General features: G+C 45.7%; 1 protein-coding gene across 4 annotated transcripts in view; it reads right to left on the bottom strand.

Moving 5' to 3' along the window:
• Positions 1–18,336, bottom strand: part of FBXO11 (F-box protein 11) — a 203,683-nt gene that overhangs the window by 92,711 nt on the left and 92,636 nt on the right. For 3 of the 4 annotated variants that reach the window (XM_048842941.2, XM_048842945.2, XM_048842944.2), the window contains exon 4: positions 2,929–3,073. In XM_048842941.2, the coding sequence (XP_048698898.1) occupies positions 2,929–3,073 (145 nt within the window). The remainder of the gene's footprint in view (positions 1–2,928; positions 3,074–18,336) is intronic. The other variant, XM_048842942.2, reaches the window with a different exon arrangement.

Here is an 18,336-nt window from a genome sequence, read left to right as displayed (position 1 = left end):
CCGTTAACGGAAACCTGAACTTCTAAATAAAGGAAGAGAAACACGTTCTTTTTTGGAAGAAAAACAGGGAGAGAACTAAATGGGGAAAGAAAGTTAATTATCTATAAAACTAGGAGTAAAGGAGAAGGGCTATGCTAGGAAGACTAAGCTCTGAGGCTGTCAGGGTTCCCTCCCCACTCTGAACTCTGGGGTACAGATGTGGGGACCCACATGAAAGACCCCCTAAGCTTATTTTTACCAGCTTAGGTTAAAAACTTCTCCAAGGCACAAATCCTTTCCTTGTCCTTGGATGGTATTGCTGCCACCACGAAGTGATTTAGACAAAAATTCAGGAAAAGGGCCGCTTGGAGTCCCTTGTTTCCCAAAATATTCCCCCAAGCCCTTTCACTCCTTTTCCAGGGGAGGCTTGAGAATAATGTGAGTACCGACGAGACCCTTTGTCCCTAGGACACTGAAAATCAAACAAGTTTTTAAAGGAAGAACTTTATTTCAAGAAAAAAGTAAAAGAATCACACCTGCAAAATCAGGATGGAAGGTAACTTTACAGGGTAATAAAAAGATTTAAATAGAGGATTCCCCTCTAGGCTCAACTTCAAAGCTACAAAAAACAGGAATAAAACTCCCTCTTAGCATAGGGAAAATTCACAAGCTAAAATAGAAGATAATCTAATGCATTTCCTTGCCTTTACTTACAATTTCTGTAATTTTAGATGTATCATTTCAGGTATGTTTTCAGGAGATGTTTTACCTGCTTAGTCTCTCTCTCTCCATCCAGAGAGGGAACAACAAAGAGAGCACAAACAAAACCTCTTTCCCCACCTGCCCCCCCCCAATTTGAAAGTATCTTCTTTTCCTATTGGTCCTTTTGGTCAGGTGCCAACCAGGTTATTTGAGCTTCTTAACCCCTTACAGGTAAAGTGATTCTGTACCTCTGGCCAGGAGGCATTTTATGTTACTGCATACATAAAGGTTGTTATCCTTCCCTTTATATTTATGACAGAGGTGCTGCTAAATGCTCTGACTCAAGCCAAAGGCAGCAAAGAAGGAACTGGGGGAGGGAGGTGTTGGTCACACAGCGCCAGATAACCGCCTGAAGTGGCGTGAGATGGGGACAGTGCACGTGAAACCCAACCGGGCACTGGTACCACAAGTCTCAGATTACAAGCCCAGAGACGCACAAGCACCTAAAGTGGAGCACCCACAGGGACATCATTTGAAGAATTAAAATTGCATCTGTCAAGGCTGATTCCCCACTCTGGCACTTTGAGTCCAGAAGGTGGGGGCTCACAAGGATTTTAAAAACAAATACTGGCCACTCCAGGCTTGTATTAAACTCCCAAGGTTACCACTTCTCTCTGATCTTGGATGGGTAGATGCTGCTACCACCCAAGTGCAAAATACCCCTTCAGAACCCAGGAAGGTGCACTTGGGAATTCCTTCCTGTGGGGTACCCTCAAGCCCCTTCACCCCGCCTCCGGGGAAGAGTGGAGAAAGAAAACAAAGGAAATCTACTGTTGCCACCAGCTAATTAACCAACGTGTGCACAAACCTCTTAGGACACAAAATCCAATCCTGTTCTTAAAAAAAGATAAATTTTATTAAAAACAAAAAGAAAGGAAATACACTTGAAAACTCAGGCTATTGCTAGATTTTAAAACCCACTTACAAAAACTAAGCATCAAGAATAACCTTCTTGAGGTCCAGCTTAAAGGTTACAAGCAAAACAAAAGCATTTGGGGTTAGCACAGAGGAGTCTACAAGCCAGAAAGAAATAAACAGAGATAAACCTAATCGCGTCTTCCTAGACATTTCCTGATCTACTTACATATCTGGGGTTTCTAATGAGTAGTTTCTAGGTATAATTTGATGATTTTTCATACCTGGCCCAAGCTGTTACAGCACAGCTGCAGTCCTCTCTTTGCTTCTCCCGAGAACAACAATAGACAGACAAAGGAGAAGTTTTTTCCCATTTTTAAAAAGTTCTAGCCTTTCCATTGGCTCTTTTGGTCAGGTGCCCACTCCATTTCTTTTACCTATGCAGGGAGACTTTTTAACCTTTTACTGGTAAGCAAGTAAAGAACCACTACTAAGAGGGATTTTATAGGTAACTGGCTGGCTCGGTGTCCATAAAAGGGAGTTTACCCCCGCCCCCACTTTCATTTATCACAGCATCAATCAATATATTAAAATAAAATAGTTTTAAAAAACTTGTGCACAATTGGATGGATCCGTGACTGGTCCTAAAATGTGGAGACTTTCACATAGTCATATCCTTTCGATAGTATAAGATGGAGCCTTGTTTTACAGGTATACTGTCACATTTCCATTTGAAAATGTATCTGCTGCTGTTACAAGTAACCCTGAAATTATTTGAACAGAAAGATATTCAAGTTCAATTTTTTTCTAATCTGGCATATTGGTTCTCAATTAAATAAGATTTTTTCAGGATCTCAATAACCCTAAAAAGAGAAAAAGTCCACATACCCAACACCAATGAATTCTTTTTAAAAATCCAAACAAATAAAAATCCTAGTGCACTTGTAGGCAAGATCTTCCTTAACACCTATAGGAAGAGTTTGCTATCTTGGACCAAGGTATACAATTCCCACACAAACTTTGGGTGGGGGGTGGGGGGGGGAAGGTACTAAAAGAATAGGTAATTGAACTTTCAGATAACATTATTAAACAGGTATAATTCTAGGGGGAAAAGTTTTACTGTTTTTAACTGTATGTAACTGATATGCTTATGCATATCTGCTTGTAACAGATAAAGCTTACATAAAAGTAAGCATATTAAAACACAAGCATTTGTTTTAATTTAAGCTAATTATAATGCCTAACCAGCATTTTAATTTTTCTATTGTACTTGGCATTTTGTGCAGCACATACAATATATCTCAAAATAATGAGGAATAGCTTTTCACTTACCACAAAATTGGATCATTAGCCAACTCACTGAAGCGTTTACACACACAAGCTGCTCTACAAAGATCTTGCTCCAGCAAGTAGGAAAAGATCTTTAGAACCACTTCATCTGGCAGTTTCTCCTGAAGATATTGTTCTGCAGGTGCTGCTATTAAAATATTAATGTACATCAGATTATTGATGCATTTAACCTACCCAGTTTCTGATTTAAAGCAATCCTTGACTTTCCCTACTATTCTAATGATTAGAGTGTTTTTTACACGATTAGTACTACAAATTGAAGGAGAAAAGCTATTAAACCTCACACAATACTAAACATTACACCCTCTGCAGCCTGAATCTGGCAGTATATTTAAACACTAAATTTCATTGACTACATGCAATCTACATGCAGAGGAAAGCATGAACATTCAGCATAATATGGAGGCACTGCATGTGACTCAATAGTTAAGATTAATTTAGACCGGGGTTCTCAAACTGGGGGTTGTGACCTCTCCGGGGGTCACAAGGTTATTACATGGGGGGGTCATGAGCTGTCAGCCTCCACCCCCAAATTCCGCTTTGCCTCCAGCATTTATAATAGTGTTAAATATAAAAAAAGTGTTTTTAATTTATAAGGGGGGGGGGTCACACTCATAGGTTTGCTATGTGAAAGGGGTCACCAATACAAAAGTTTGAGAAACACTAATTTAGACTTCCTTCAAATCCTACTTTTAAACTTCTCCCCTCAACCTTTTGATCAGAGCACACAATTTATTTGCGTATTATTATACTTAAGTTATTATACATGCCTTTACATAGAAAAATTCAATAAAAGTCTTAAATGCTGTTTTAAATTTATTCTCTATCATTAATTTTTGGTGCATATCTCAGTATAGAAAGGAATCAAGAACTCCAAACCCTGGAGACAAAATACTATCAATCACCCAAGCACAGGACAGTTTTCTCAGAAGGGTCAATTGCCAGAAAACGCCATTAATAAAATGTCCTTGTTCTTCCACATTGACACTAGAAAAGGTATGTGAAGGGTGCTGGGGATGTGGGAGATTGCTATCCAGCAATGACCCCAATGTGCTCTGCCCCCTATTCCCTTCAATGTCCTTGCTCCGATCTCTATTTTAATGTGGGGGAAATGTAATTAAGAATTAAAGTTGATCATTTCAAAATGTTACCTTTAAAAAACATACCAGGGATTAAGCTAGGACATCAAGGTGGAAAAACGGGGACTATGGCTAGTACTGTACTCCACCCCTCATACTTTGCATTTTCTTTCTCCATACATTTTAGAATGGAAAAATTTTCCATTAGTGCATTTTCCTTGACAGACACTCTTCACAGCAGGGATATTCCCCATCTCTTTAGTCACTGAAGTCAGACCAGTACTTTGGCTCAGATTGTGTTCAGGACTGCTCCTCAGGAAGAACTGTACAGACCAGCAGCTTCCAGAGCTTAAATAAATAAACCTATACACAAGTTAAATAATATTATTCAACTCAAATCATTTGCTGCAGAGCCTCTACAACAAATTTAAGAATTGAGAAATTTAGGAAGGTTCTTAGAGGAACACACGTCCCTTTCAAATTATTTAATAAGCCAGCAAAAGCCAGAAAGATTCTGGACATAACTCAATCCTCTCAGAGAGGGTCAGGCTGGCTGACGTGTAAAATTCTAGAAAGCAAATTAATGGTGAGACAGACTTTCTTCTTCTCTGTCCCCTCCATATCAGGCACTTTGTTGTGTGATTTACAAAGGTGATATCACCTATATGGAGGCAGGGAGGAGTCAATACAGTAACTCCCTGCTTATGGCTGAGGTGGTGGAGTCAGAGGGTAGAAGAGAGTGGGGTATTTCCCAGGGAATACACTCCGCTGAGCCCTCAGGGGTTAACACATTGTTGTTAATGCAGCCTCACACTCTACAAGGCAGCACGAATGGAGGGAGAAGACAAAATATGCATTGCTGCAAACATTCCCTGCGGAAACTGAACGTGATGATGAGCCCACGCTATCCCAGTGGAGCACACCACTCCCTCCCCTTTCCAAAGTCCTGGGGGGTGCATGTGTGTGTGAGACACACACACAAGCACATTGTCCCTTTAAGTACGCTGACCCCACTCTAAGTACACTGCCTTTTAAAGTATATTAGCAAATTGAGACAGCAGCTGTTGCCAGCAAGTTCCCTTCCTCCGGAGTCTTGTCCTGTCCTCTTCCCCACCCCCCCCTGCTCTGTGGAGATGGGGTACAGGAGCCGGGGGCAGGAGTGGGGGGATGGGGACACCCTGACATCAGCACTCCTCTCCCCCCACCCATCCGCTGCACAGCAAGCAGGAGGCTCCTGGGAGCAGCTCCAAGGCAGAGGGCAGGAGCAGCACATGGCAGTGGGGGGAGGCACACCTGAATTTCCCAGCACTTGATAGCCTGCTGGGCAGCTACTGCACAGGGAACTTAGGGGAGCGGATGGGGGGCTGCCAGCCCACCCTGGTTCCAAGCCCCCACCAGCTAGCTCCAACAGGCTGCTCTTCCTGCAAGCAGTGGAAAAAGAAGGCAGCTGCCAAACAACATTATAAAGGAGCACTGTGTAACTTTGAACAAGCATGTTCTCGAATAGATCACCGATGTAACAACAAAACAACATTAACCGAGAGACATTAAGTGAGGAGTTACTGTATCTCCAGAGGTGGTGGTCTACTCCATTTTGTTTTGAGAAGGCATGTGTGGAATATGACACAGTGAACTTTCATTTCTCATTGCAAGATGTGTGTGATGTCTCCACCCACAATGATCATTACTCCTTTAAAAGAGTGAGCAGTAAAACACTTGGCAAGAGCTGTACTTAAGGCTTTGAATGCCTTTGCTACGTACGCATCCTTTTGATGGTCCTATTCACATAAACTTATATTATACTTCAGTATGATGTTTAGTCTTAGCCAGAATGACAACAGTACCACTTCCTCTTATAGTAGGAAGATTACGGTGACATTGATAAAAAAAAGGCCAGGTAAGTTTGAAGAATTACCATACTTTGATAAATATACAACTGAGGTTTCATAGAGAGTGTGCCAAGCTCCAAAATCCCTCTTGTTAAAGATGTAGTAAGCAGGTAAGTTACTTTCATTGAGAAGAGGCACAGACCAGAGTGGATTGATTTAAATCAAAATTATATAAATCACTGATTTTTATCATGATTTAAATCAGCAAGGAGGAAGCCTTGATTTAAATAATCTATTTTAATCTTGTTTCACATTTGTACTTTTTAATTATTTTCTTAAAGCTGATTCTCATGAAACCATGTAGTTTGCAACTAAATAGAGCCTTTACATTACATTTGGTTCTTTTTGCTATTTGTTAGAAAATGGTGAATGACATGCTTCTTATTTACTGGAGGATTAATTTTTATTTGTGATTTGTGTGATATTCTACTTTGATGGAAACGAATTCAATAAAAATGCATAAAAACACTATTTACAAACTTTTATTAGTTAAATATAATTACCTAAAATGTGCTGGATTCGTAAGGAAAAAAATGTTTCATAAACACATTTTGCATTCAAAACTGATTTATTAAAGGAAGTATTATCTGCAGTTAGTGAATTAAAGTGATTATTTCTGATCACCGTGTCCAAGATTTTGTAAGTAGTAGATCTCATCCTCTCACATTTCATTTTTGTTCAGAGATTGAAAGAGGAAAACAAGCTTTCCTGTTTTTTCAACTTCCAATCAATTACTTTACTTTTAATGAACTAGTCATTGAACTGCACTGGCTGAATAAAAGGAATTTAAAGTATTCTCTCTATACCTGCAGAAGAGGCAACTGCTGTTAAAAATCTGATGTAGCACTTCTACAAACTGGTGCTTACCCAGTTACTTCCACCTGTTCAGTGGTTTGACTTTTTGAAAAACCTTTGGCAAACAAACAAATACTGCTTAACATTAATTTTATTTAATTTGAATAATTGTAATAAATTTCTAGATTGTAAGTATAACAGATCACAAGTTTAGGCCTTAACATATGTAGTCCTAATTTCAAATTTAATTTTAAATAATTAAAAAACAATTTAAATAAACTCTAATTTAAAAAAAAAAATTCATTTTTATCCATGCTGGTATGAACATACTGACTGTTAAAGTTAGAAAGGTGGTTTAGGAAGGCTTGTAGCACACAGGTCAAGATCTCAACGAAAACCTGTGTATTACTGAGGGACTGAATGAGAATGGTGGTCTGGAGGGACCTTACTGTGGCAGTGATCAGAGATGTTCCTTGATTTCTTACAACTGCAAATTTGTCTTTCCTAAGTATTAGCCTTGAGCAGAAAGACTAGAATGTTCTTTACTTTGGCTGACTTTGTCCTGATGCGCCCCTTTTAACACCAATACGTTATCCTCATTCAAGCGAGTCACAGACATCAACAAGTCTCCACTGAGATGCTAGGAGGATGTTTATTACCTACTCATTAAAAATGAATTACCAGTTCCTTCTTAGTACCCTAGCCGACAATTTTAACAGCATGTGATTTTGATGTAGAATACACCCGTTACTTTATGTTCTTTCATGTTGGTATCCTGAGCAAAGATCCAGTTATGTCTGAATCAGGTCTAAGTACCAATATGAAGGTCCAGCAGAAGGTAAACAGAATCATTCTGGCCTGTTCTTTTGAAATCATCTTTACTAATCTCACCTTCAATGGCTGAAGGGGAGAGATGGGCATATAGGAGACCACTTTTGAGATAAGATGACCTGAGCTGCAACTTCTGGGTGTGTCTTCCTCTCGTAGTAAGAGAAGGTTACTTACTGTAACTGGATGTTCTTCAAGATGTGTAGTCCCTATCTGGATTCCAATTGTGGGTGCGCATGTGCGTCATGTGTCCACCACGTGGCACGTCCAAGGCTTTAAGAAGCCATGCGGGTTGACAATGTTCCAGTTCCCTCTTACACAGCAGCACGTCATGGAGGTGATTGAGGATGGGTATTGGAATCCAGATAGGGATGACACATCTCAAAAAATCTCCAGTTACAGTAAGTAACATTTTCTTCTTCAAGTCATGGGCCTTAGGGGGATTCCAATCACGATAGAGTAGCGAGCAGTGTTCGGAGTGGAGGTGGGCACAAGAGCTCGACAGCAGTCACTGTGTGTAAAACAGCCTGTCCAATGACAGCGTCTGCCATTGTAGCCGGGGCAATGGCATAATGTGTGGCAAAGATATGGACAGATGATCAAGTGGCCACACGACAAATGTCCTGTCATGGAACGTCCGCAAGAAAGGCTAACGTGGTGGCATGAGCCTGTGTGGAATGAGCTGTGACCCCGGATGGCAGAGAAACGTGACAAAGTAAAGCAGTCAGTAATACAGCGACAGATCCAAAGGGATATATGTTGTGAGGAGAGCACACACCCTTGACAGCAGTCAGCAATGGCGACAAAGAGGTGGGGGAAAGTGAGAAAGGGGTGGGTGCATTGAAGGTAGAATGCAAGCGCCCTACATATGTCCAGGGAGTGGATTTCGCGGTGCCTTGGGGAGGTGTGTGGCCTGGGGTAAAAGGTGGGGAGATGTAAGCATCGATTGAGGTGTAACCGGGATGCCACCTTGGGGAAATATTTGGGGTGGAGGCGGAAAGAGACCTTACCTTTGTGAAAGACAGTAAAGGGAGGCTCTGCCATCATGGCTGCCAGTTCACTGACGTGACATACAGAGGTAACGGCCACTAAGAAGATGAAATTCATGGAAAGGTGAGTGACTGAGCATGTGGCGAGGAGTTCAAAGGGCGGCTTAATGAGGGCAGAGAGGACCAAGTTAATGTCTGAGGGAGGGGATGGGCTTGCGGACTGAGGGAAAGACATTGAGAAGGCCATGATGGAAGCCGGCAGTGAAAGCAGAGGGAGGAAGGCACTGAGTGCCGCCAGTGGACATAGAATCATAGAATATTAGGGTTGGAAGAGACCTCAGGAGGTCATCTAGTCCAATCCCCTGCTCAAAGCAGGACCAACATCAACTAAATCATCCCAGCCAGGGCTTTGTCAAACCGGGCCTTAAAGACCTCTAAGGATGGAGATTCCACCACTTCCTTAAGTAACCCATTCCAGTGCTTCACCACCCTCCTAATGAAACAGTGTTTCCTAATATTCAACCTAGACCTCCCCCACTGCAACTTGAGACCATTGCTTCTTGTTCTGTCATCTGACACCACTGAGAAGAGCCTAGCTCCATCCTCTTCGGAACACCCCATCAGGTTGTTGAAGGCTGCTATCAAATCTCCCCTCACTTTTCTCTTCTGTAGACTAAATAACCCCAGTTCCCTCAGCCTCACTTTGTAAGTTATGTGCCCCAGCCCCCTGATCATTTTTGTTGCTCTCCTCTGGACTCGCTCCAATTTGTCCACATCCCTTCTGTAGTGGGGGGACCAAAACTGGATGCAATACTTCAGGTGTGGCCTCACCAGTGCTGAATAGAGGGGAATAATCACTTCCCTCAATCTGCTGGCAATGCTCCTACTAATACACCCCAATATGCCATTGGCCTTCTTAGCAACGAGGGCACACTGCTAACTCATATCCAAGCTTCTTGTCCACTGTAATCCCCAGGTCCTTTTCTGAAGAGCTGCTGCTTAGCCAGTCAGTCCCCAGCCAGTAGCAGTGCATGGGATTCTTCCGTCCTAAGTGCAGGACTCTGCACTTGTCCTTGTTGAACCTCATCAGATTTCTTTTGGCCCAATCCTCCAATTTGTCTGGCTCACTCTGGACCCTATCCCTACCCTCCCTCCAGTATATCTACCTCTCCCCCCAGCTTCGTGTCATCTGCGAACTTGCTGAAGGTGCAATTCACACCATCATCCAGATCATTAATAAAGATGTTGAACAAAACTGGACCCAGGGGCACTCTGATACCGGCTGCCAATTAGACATCAAGCTGTTGATCACTACCCGTTAAACCCGACAATCTAGCCAGCTTTCTATCCACCCTATAGTCCATTCATCCAATCCATACTTTTTTAACTTGTTGGCAAGAATACTGTGGGAGACCGTATCTAAAGCTTTGCTAAAGTCAAGGTATATAACATCCACCGCTTTCCCCATATCCACAGAGCCAGTTATCTCATCATAGAAGGCAATCAGGTTCGTCAGGCATGACTTGCCTTTCGTGAATTCATGTTGATTGTTCCTGATCACCTTCCTCTTCTCCAAATGCTTCAAAATGGATTCCTTGAGGACCTGCTCCATGATTTTGCCAGTGACTAAAGTGAAGCTGCAGTTCCCCGGGTTCTCTTTCTTCCCTTTTTAAAACATGGGTACTACATGTGCCTTTTTCCAATCGTCCAGGACCTCCCCTGATTGCCAGGAGTTTTCAAAGATAATGGCCAATGGCTCTGTAATCACATCAGCCAACTCCCTCAGCACCCTCGGATGCATTAGATCCGGACTCATGGACTTGTACATGTCCAGCTTTTCTAAATAGTCCTTAACCTGTTCTTTCACCACTGAGGGCTACTCACCTCCTCCCCATGCTGTGTTGCCCAGTGCAGCAGTCTGGGAGCTGACCTTGTCTGTGAAAACCGAGGCAACATACGCGTTGTTGCTTGTTGCTAACATACGCGTAGAAACCCTTCTTGTTACCCTTCACATCCCTTCCTAGCTGCAGCTCCAATTGTGCTTTGACCTTCCCGATTACACTAGCAATATTTTTATACTCCTCCCTTGTCATCTGTTCAAGCTTCCACTTCTTATAAGATTGCTTTTTGAGTTTAAACTCACCAAAGATTTCACTGTTAAGCCAAGCTGGTCACCTGCCATATTTACTATTCTTTCTGCACACTGGGATGGTTTGTTCCTGCGCCCTCAATAAGGCTTTTTTAAAATACAGCCAGCTCTCCCCCAACTCCTTTCCCCCTCATATTAGCCTCCCAGGGGATCCTCCCTATCAGTTCTCTAAGGGAGTCTAAGTCTGCTTTTCTGAAGTCCAGAGTTCATATTTTGCTACCCTCTTTTCTTCCTTTTGTCAGGATCCTGAACTTGATCATCTGATGGTCACTCCTGCCTAGGTTGCCACCCACTTCTACTTCCCCTACCAATTCTTCCCTGTTTGTAAGCAGCAGCTCAAGAAGAGCACAGTCCCTAGCCAGTTACTCCAGCACTTGTACCAGGAAGTTATCCCCAACACACTCCAAAAACTTCCTGGATTGTCTGTGCATTGCTGTATTGCTCTCCCAGCAGATGTCAGGGTGATTGTAGTCCCCCATTAGTACCAGAGCCTGTGATCTGGAAACTTCAGTTAGTTTTCTAAAGAAAGCCTCGTCTACCTCATCCTTCTGATCCAGTGGTCTATAGCACATGCCCACCACGACACCACCCTCGTTGCTCTTGCCTCTAAACTTAACCCAAAGACTCTCAACAGGCTTTTCTCCAGTTTCAAACTGGAGCTCTGAGCAATCATACCACTCTCTTACATACAATTCAACTCCTCCACCTTTCATAGAATCATAGAATATCAGGGTTGGAAGGGACCTCAGGAGGTCATCTAGTCCAACCCCCTGCTCAAAAGCAGGACCCATCCCCAATTAAATCATCCCACCCAGGGCTTTGTCAAGCCTGACCTTAAAAACTTCTAAGGAAGGAGATTCCACCACTTCCCTAGGCAACGCATTCCAGTGTTTCACCACCCTCCTAGTGAAAAAGTTTTTCCTAATATCCAACCTAAACCTCCCCCACTGCAACTTGAGACCATTACTCCTTGTCCTGTCCTCTTCCACCACTGAGAATAGTCTAGAACCATCCTCTCTGGAACTACCTCTCAGGTAGTTGAAAGCAGCTATCAAATCCCCCCTCATTCTTCTCTTCCGCAGACTAAACAATCCCAGTTCCCTCAGCCTCTCCTCATAACTCGTGTGTTCCAGACCCCTAATCATTTTTGTTGCCCTTCGCTGGACTCTCTCCAATTTATCCACATCCTTCTTGTAGTGTGGGGCCCAAAACTGGACACAGTACTCCAGATGAGGCCTCACCAATGTCGAATAGAGGGGGACGATCACGTCCCTCGATCTGCTCGCTATGCCCCTACTTATACATCCCAAAATGCCATTGGCCTTCTTGGCAACAAGGGCACACTGCTGGCTCATATCCAGCTTCTCGTCCACTGTCACCCCTAGGTCCTTTTCCGCAGAACTGCTGCCTAGCCATTCGGTCCCTAGTCTGTAGCTGTGCATCCTCCTGTACCTGTCCTTCCTGAACAGTTTATACCCATCCATGACAGTGCTCCACTCATGTGAACTGCCCCACCAAGTTTCTGTTATTCCAGTCATGTCATAGTTCCCTGATTATGATAGGACTTCCAATTCTTCCTGCTTGTTTCTCAGGCTTCTTGCATTCATGTACATGCACCTAAGATAGCTAGCCGATTGCCCAACTTTCTCAGGACGAATCAGGAGGCTTCCCGTCTTGTACCCTCCTCCTTGTGCTTCCTCCCGGTATCCCACTCCCTCACTTACCTCTGGGTTTAGGTCACCATCCCCTGGTGAACCTAGTTTAAAGCCTCCTCACTAGGTTAGGAAGCCTGCCTGTGAAGATGCTCTTCCCTGTCTTCTTTAGGTGGATTCTATCTCTTCCTACCAATCCTTCCCGGAACCACATCTCATGGTTGAAAAATCCAAAGCCCTCTCTCCGACACCAACTGCAGAACCACACGTTCACCTTCACAATTCGATGGTCCCTATCTGGGCCTTTTCCTTCAACAGGGAGGATGGACGAGAACACGACTTGCATCTCAAACTGAGGCTAACATGAACTGAGGAGTATGCGAGGCCGGATTGTCTCACGATGGATCTCATCCAGGGAGTAGTCATAGTCACGTGACCAAAGGGTGAAATGGCGCCATTTGGCTTCATAGGAAGCTCCGATGGATGGGCGCTGGCTGTGTGTAAGGATGTTGTGGACGGGAGTGGAGCATGCCGTATCTACCCATCAGCCCGATCCAAATACCAGGCCATGAGGTGAAGGGGGCCGAGGTTGGGGTGTTGGATATGGCCACGGTCTTGCATCAGGAGATTAAGAAGGTTGGAAAGCCGGACTGGAGGCAGACTCAGAGAAGAAGGTCCATAAACCAGCACTGGAGAGGCCAAGTGGGGGCCACATGAAGGACAGTCACCTGATCCTGGTGTATTTTGCATAGGACTTGCCGAAGCAGGGGAATGGGCGGGAAGGCATAGGGGAGTTCGGTGGTCTAAGGGAGAAGGGCATCCTTGCAAGCCTGGGCCTAGGGCTCCCCTGGAGCAGAAAAGAAGCAGTTTGTGATTGTTCACAGTGGCGAAGAGATCCCAGAAAGGTGCGCCCTGCTGGCAAAAGATGGAGAAGAACATGGGGTCATGGAGTTCCCACTCGTGGGTGGCATGGAAGGAGTGACAGAGTATCTGCAAGAGAGTTGCTTGCACTGGGAAGGTGCATGGTGTGGAGAGTTATCTCTTGTTTGAGGCACCAATTCCAAAAGGAGGATGGCCTCCGCACACACTGCTTGTTGACATATACAACTGTCACAATGGTGTTGGAGAGCAGCTGGACATGGCGGGACTGGAGGAGTGGCAGGAGTGCTCAGCAGGCCAGACAAAAAGCGCGGAGTTCAAGGACACTAATGTGCATTCTTGTTTCCCTGGGTGACTAGAGGCCCTGGGCCATGTGGCCTTTCACATGCGCTCCCCAGCCCGCCATGAAGGCATCGTGGTGATGGTGGTGTGTGGCACTGGAGGCATCAAAGGGATGCCTGCTAGGAGGGAGGACGGGTTGCACCACCAAGTGAGGGAGGTGAGGATGGAAAGGAGGAGAAAGACCGGTTTGGTGAGAGGGTCTGTCTGCTGGTTGCAAGTCAAGCAGAGCCATCGTTGGAGGCAGTGTATATGAATGTGGGTGAAGGGTGTCACTGAGGTTCAGGCTGCCATATGGCCAAGGAGCGAGTGTCACTGTGAGATGAGCATGCATGGTTGACGGCGAAGCCTCACAATGAGAGCAATGAGGGGGGCAAAATGGTCTGACGGTAGGAAGGCACGAGCCATGACAGAGTCAAGGCGTGCCCCTATAAAGATGAGGTTGTGAGTAGGGTTAAGTACTGATTTTTCTTTGTTGCTGCAAATGCCGAGTTCGCCAAGCAAGGCTCGGATAGTGGTGAGGAGACGAGTTCGGGAAGGTGCAACAAGGAGCCACTCCTCGAGGTAGGGAAAGCGGGACTGCCCCAGGTGGCAAATATAGGCTGCCACGATGGCAAACATCTTGATAAAGACCCGGAAGGCAGTGGCGATAGCAAAGGGAAGGACTTGGAACTGGTAGTGACACTTGCCTACCACAAAGCGAGGAATATGCAGTGGGCGGGATGAATGTTCATATGAAAATAGGCACACTTCGTATCGAGAGCCACAAACCATGCTCCATCAGGAAGACACGTGAGTATCAGAGGGAGCATGACCATCCGGAAGTGAAACTTGTGGATAATTCTGTTGAGCAAGCGGAAGTCCAGGATAGGGTGGATACTACCTCCTTTCTTCGGTGTGAGGAAATATGGGGAGTAAAAGTCATAGCAGTGATAGTGCTACGGCATGGGCGCTATAGCACCCTTTCAAAGGAGGGCATCCACTTCCTGTTGGAGGAGGGGGTATGGGGGTCTGAGGGACAAAAACGGGGAGGGTGGTGAAGAGGGAAAGAAAAATAACTAACAGGTAGTACTTGCAGATGACATCCAGCACCCATCAGTTGGTGGTAATCTTGCCCCAGCTGCAGGCGAAGAGTGCAAGGCAGCTGTCAAAGATTACGTGGGGCGTAACTGGTGGAGTGGAGGAAGGTTTGCGGTTCTCTGCAAAGGAGTGAAAAGTTTTGTCTAGAGGAATGGTGGGTGAACGTGGTAGACTGCCACAGGCGTTGAGAGCGTGGGTGGCATTGGGGTTGCTCAAGCTGGTACTGGGGGTAAGGTAGGTAAGTTGGGCAGAGGCAGAAGAAGGATCGGTTTTGTCTATGATTGGGGGCCAGGGTATAGAGGCCCAGGGATCGGACGGTGGCTTGGGAGTCTTTTAAGGAATGAAGGGACTTGTCGGTCTTGTCACTGAAAAGTCTGCAGTTATCAAGGCTTTGGAGCTGTGCTCCGGCTCCGCTCCAGCTCCAGGCAAAAACCTGCAGCTCCACTGCTCCGGAGCTGCTCTGCAGGCTCCGCTACAAAGCCCTGGTAGTTATTGAAGGGAAGGTCTTCCACGGTAGTCTGGACCTCTTTTGGGAAGCCACTGGATTGTAGCCATGAGTCACAGCAGAACACCACTCCGCAATTGGGAGGCTGTATTGGCAGTGTCTACTGTAGCTTGAAGCGTGACTTAGGTAACAAATGTGCCTTTGTCTATGAGCAACTGAAAGTCCTGTTATGTATCCGGGAGAAGGAAGTCAAGGAACGCTGCCAGTTTGGTATGTGAATGGGAATCATACTTGGCCAGGATGGCTTGGTAACTGGCGATATGGAATTGGTGGCCCGCAGAGGAGTAAACCTTATGTCCGATAAGGTTGAGTTTTTTGGCTGCCTGGGTGGGGGGTAGGGGTGGAGTGAAGGTGTTCTTGGCGACTGTGCTCTGTGACCACCTGGACCACCAGGGAATTTGGAGGTGGGTGTTGGAAGAGAAAGTCTATATCCTGGGCTGGCACAAAGTAGCAGTGTTCAGCCCACTTTAGAGTAGGTGCACAGGAAGCCAGTGTGTGCCAAACTGCCTGTGCAGGCTGAAGGATGGCATTAGGGATGGGTAAGGCAGTATGAGCAGGACTTGGAGACTGAAGAAAACCTAGGAATTGGTCCTGAGGGTCCTGGATGTCCTCCACGGGAAGGTTGAGGAGAGTGGGTATATGACCAAGGAAGGCTTGATATTGAGCATGGCTATCCAGTGGCGAGAGAGAGGGAGGGATGAGTGCGTTGTCAGGTGAGGAACAGGCATCAGTGGGGACCTGTGGGGCTAGCGGTTATGACACTGCCAGTGGCACGGACAGATCTGGAGGAGCAGGGGCGTCCGAATGAGCTCCGTAGGCGGTGGTGGAAGATGGAGAGTGTTGATGGTGCACATGCTGGTACAGGCCACAAGCTGCCCAATAGAGCCAGGCATAGCGGTTGCTCAGAACCGGTGGTCCCCTCGGGTAGGCGAATTGCTCATAAGCTGGATAGGTGGATAGGGCTGATGTCTGGGCTGTAAGAATGGGCTGGCAAGAAGGCAGGATCCGCATCAGAGCACCAGTCCAAGTCTAAGGATGGGCCCAGCTGAGGCGGAGCCATCAGAAGCAATGGGACCAACTGAAAGTGGGAGACAATGGAAGAGGGTCCATCAATAGGAGAGGCCCTTCAAGCGGGAACAGAGGGCCAACGGTAGCCGGCGGTGTGGTTTACGGAAGGGAGCCAGCTAAAGGCAACATCAGCATCATAGGAGTCAAGGGGGACAGGCATCCTAACATGCACGGAACCAAGTGGAAGAGACCAGACGGTCCCAGCATAATGGACGGTGGCAGAGGCGAGGACTGCGGAGCCGTCACCGGGGCCGAGGTCAATGACGCTGGAGCACGGTGCCCGGACTTATGCTCTGAGTGAGAGTTCTTCGCAGGGGGAGCTTCATTGTCAGCGCGCGACTTCTCACCCAAACTGGCATGGCTTGGAGAGGAAACGTGGTTAAAGGCCTATACTCTAAGAATTTAGGTGTATTCTTATCACTTGGCTAATTATAGAGGTATAAAAGAAAGAATCAAAATCACTATCTGCTGGTGTAAGGGCCTTCTCTTACTGTGACAGTCTGAGGCCCTGTTCTTAGGCTAAGGCCTTTGGCTAAGCAGCAGAGGCAGCCATAAGCTGGGAAGCGAACAGTCACATCCTCACATTCCAAACTAGTCACATTGAAATAAGGTGCTATTGGGCTGTTAGGCACTATCAGGACAGGATTGTATTCCTATCACCTCCAGAGAAAGGGAAGTGCCTAGAAAATGTAAAAGGAAACGTAGTTTGATAGCATCCTGTCTGGCAAGAACTCACTTATCAATAGCTGGGATGTGAAATCCTCACTTCTGTGTTGTCTTGTCATTGTAGTTCCCACTTTGCTATTGTTTGTCTGTATAATCTCTGTCTGGTTCTGTGATTGTTCCTGTCTGCTGTATAATTAATTTTGCTGGGTGTAAACTAATTAAGGTGGTGGGATATAATTGGTTACATAATCATGTTACAATATGTTAGGATTGGTTAGTTAAATTTCAGGAAAATGATTGGTTAAGGTATAGCTAAGCAGAACTCAAGTTTTACTATATAATCTGTAGTCAATGAGGAAGTGAGTGGGTGTGGGTAGGGGTGGGCATGGGCATGTGGGTGTGGGAAATGGGAGCAGGGAATGGGGGTAAGAAAATTGGAATCATGTTTTGCTAAAGGGGGAAATGGGAACAGGGAATGGGAGTAAGGAAGTTGGAATCATGTTTGGCTAAGGGTAGGAATGGGAACAGGGACACAGGTGTAAGGCTCTGTGGTGTCAGAGCTGGGAAGGAGGATACTAAGGAAGGAAACTGGAATCATGCTTGCTGGAAGTTCACCCCAATAAACATTGAATTGTTTGCACCTTTGGACTTCGGGTATTGTTGCTCTCTGTTCATGCGAGAAGGACCAGGGAAGTAAGTGGGTGAAGGAATAAGCCCCCTAACACTCTTGTGCCCGTGTGTGCTTCTTATGCACACAATGCTGCTTAGGCAGATTCGGTGGTGCCACCAGTGCCAGGTGGGATGGACTAGGAGTGGGGCTGGACACTGGTGCGGATCCTGTGGCGCATGAGGATACATTGCTGCATCCATCAGGAACTTACGGAAGCAAAGTTCATGAGCCTCTTGGGTTCGGGGCAAGAAGTAGTGGCAGATAGAGCACCACGCAGCGATGTGAACTTCGCTGAGGCAACAGAGGCAGCATTGATGCTCGTCGCTCACAGAGAACTAGCGAGGACAAGAAGCACAGAACTTAAACCTGGCTTGCCTGGGCAAAGTCCCCTAGCCGGGGAAGAGTGCCACCAAGAGGAAAGTCTTTGATTCCCATTCCTAATCTACCAAACTGATTACTAACAAACTAATGGATTGGGAAAAACAAGGATGGACAACTATACTACAAAGAACTATATCCAGCAGTAACAGTGCAAGCTAAGAGCACGGAGGAACGGGGGTTAGGACTTTGGCCATGTGGCAGTAAGGGGGAACTGGAGAGGGGTTGACCTGCACGGCTTTTTAAAACCTTGGAGGTGCCACACCGTCACCACGTCAACGCACGATGCACGAGCAGGTCAACAGACACTACTGTGAACAATTCCGGCACAGATGCATGTGCACCTATGATTGGAATCCACATAGGGACCATCACTCGAAGAAAAACGTTTGGTTTTCCAACTAGACCTGGACTCAAGTAGGTT

This window comes from Caretta caretta, chromosome 3 (assembly GCF_965140235.1).
Source record: "Caretta caretta isolate rCarCar2 chromosome 3, rCarCar1.hap1, whole genome shotgun sequence".
Classification (NCBI taxonomy): Eukaryota; Metazoa; Chordata; order Testudines; family Cheloniidae; genus Caretta; species Caretta caretta.
Note: the sequence above shows the minus strand (reverse complement) of the source record. Positions and strands in the feature narration are given on the sequence as shown.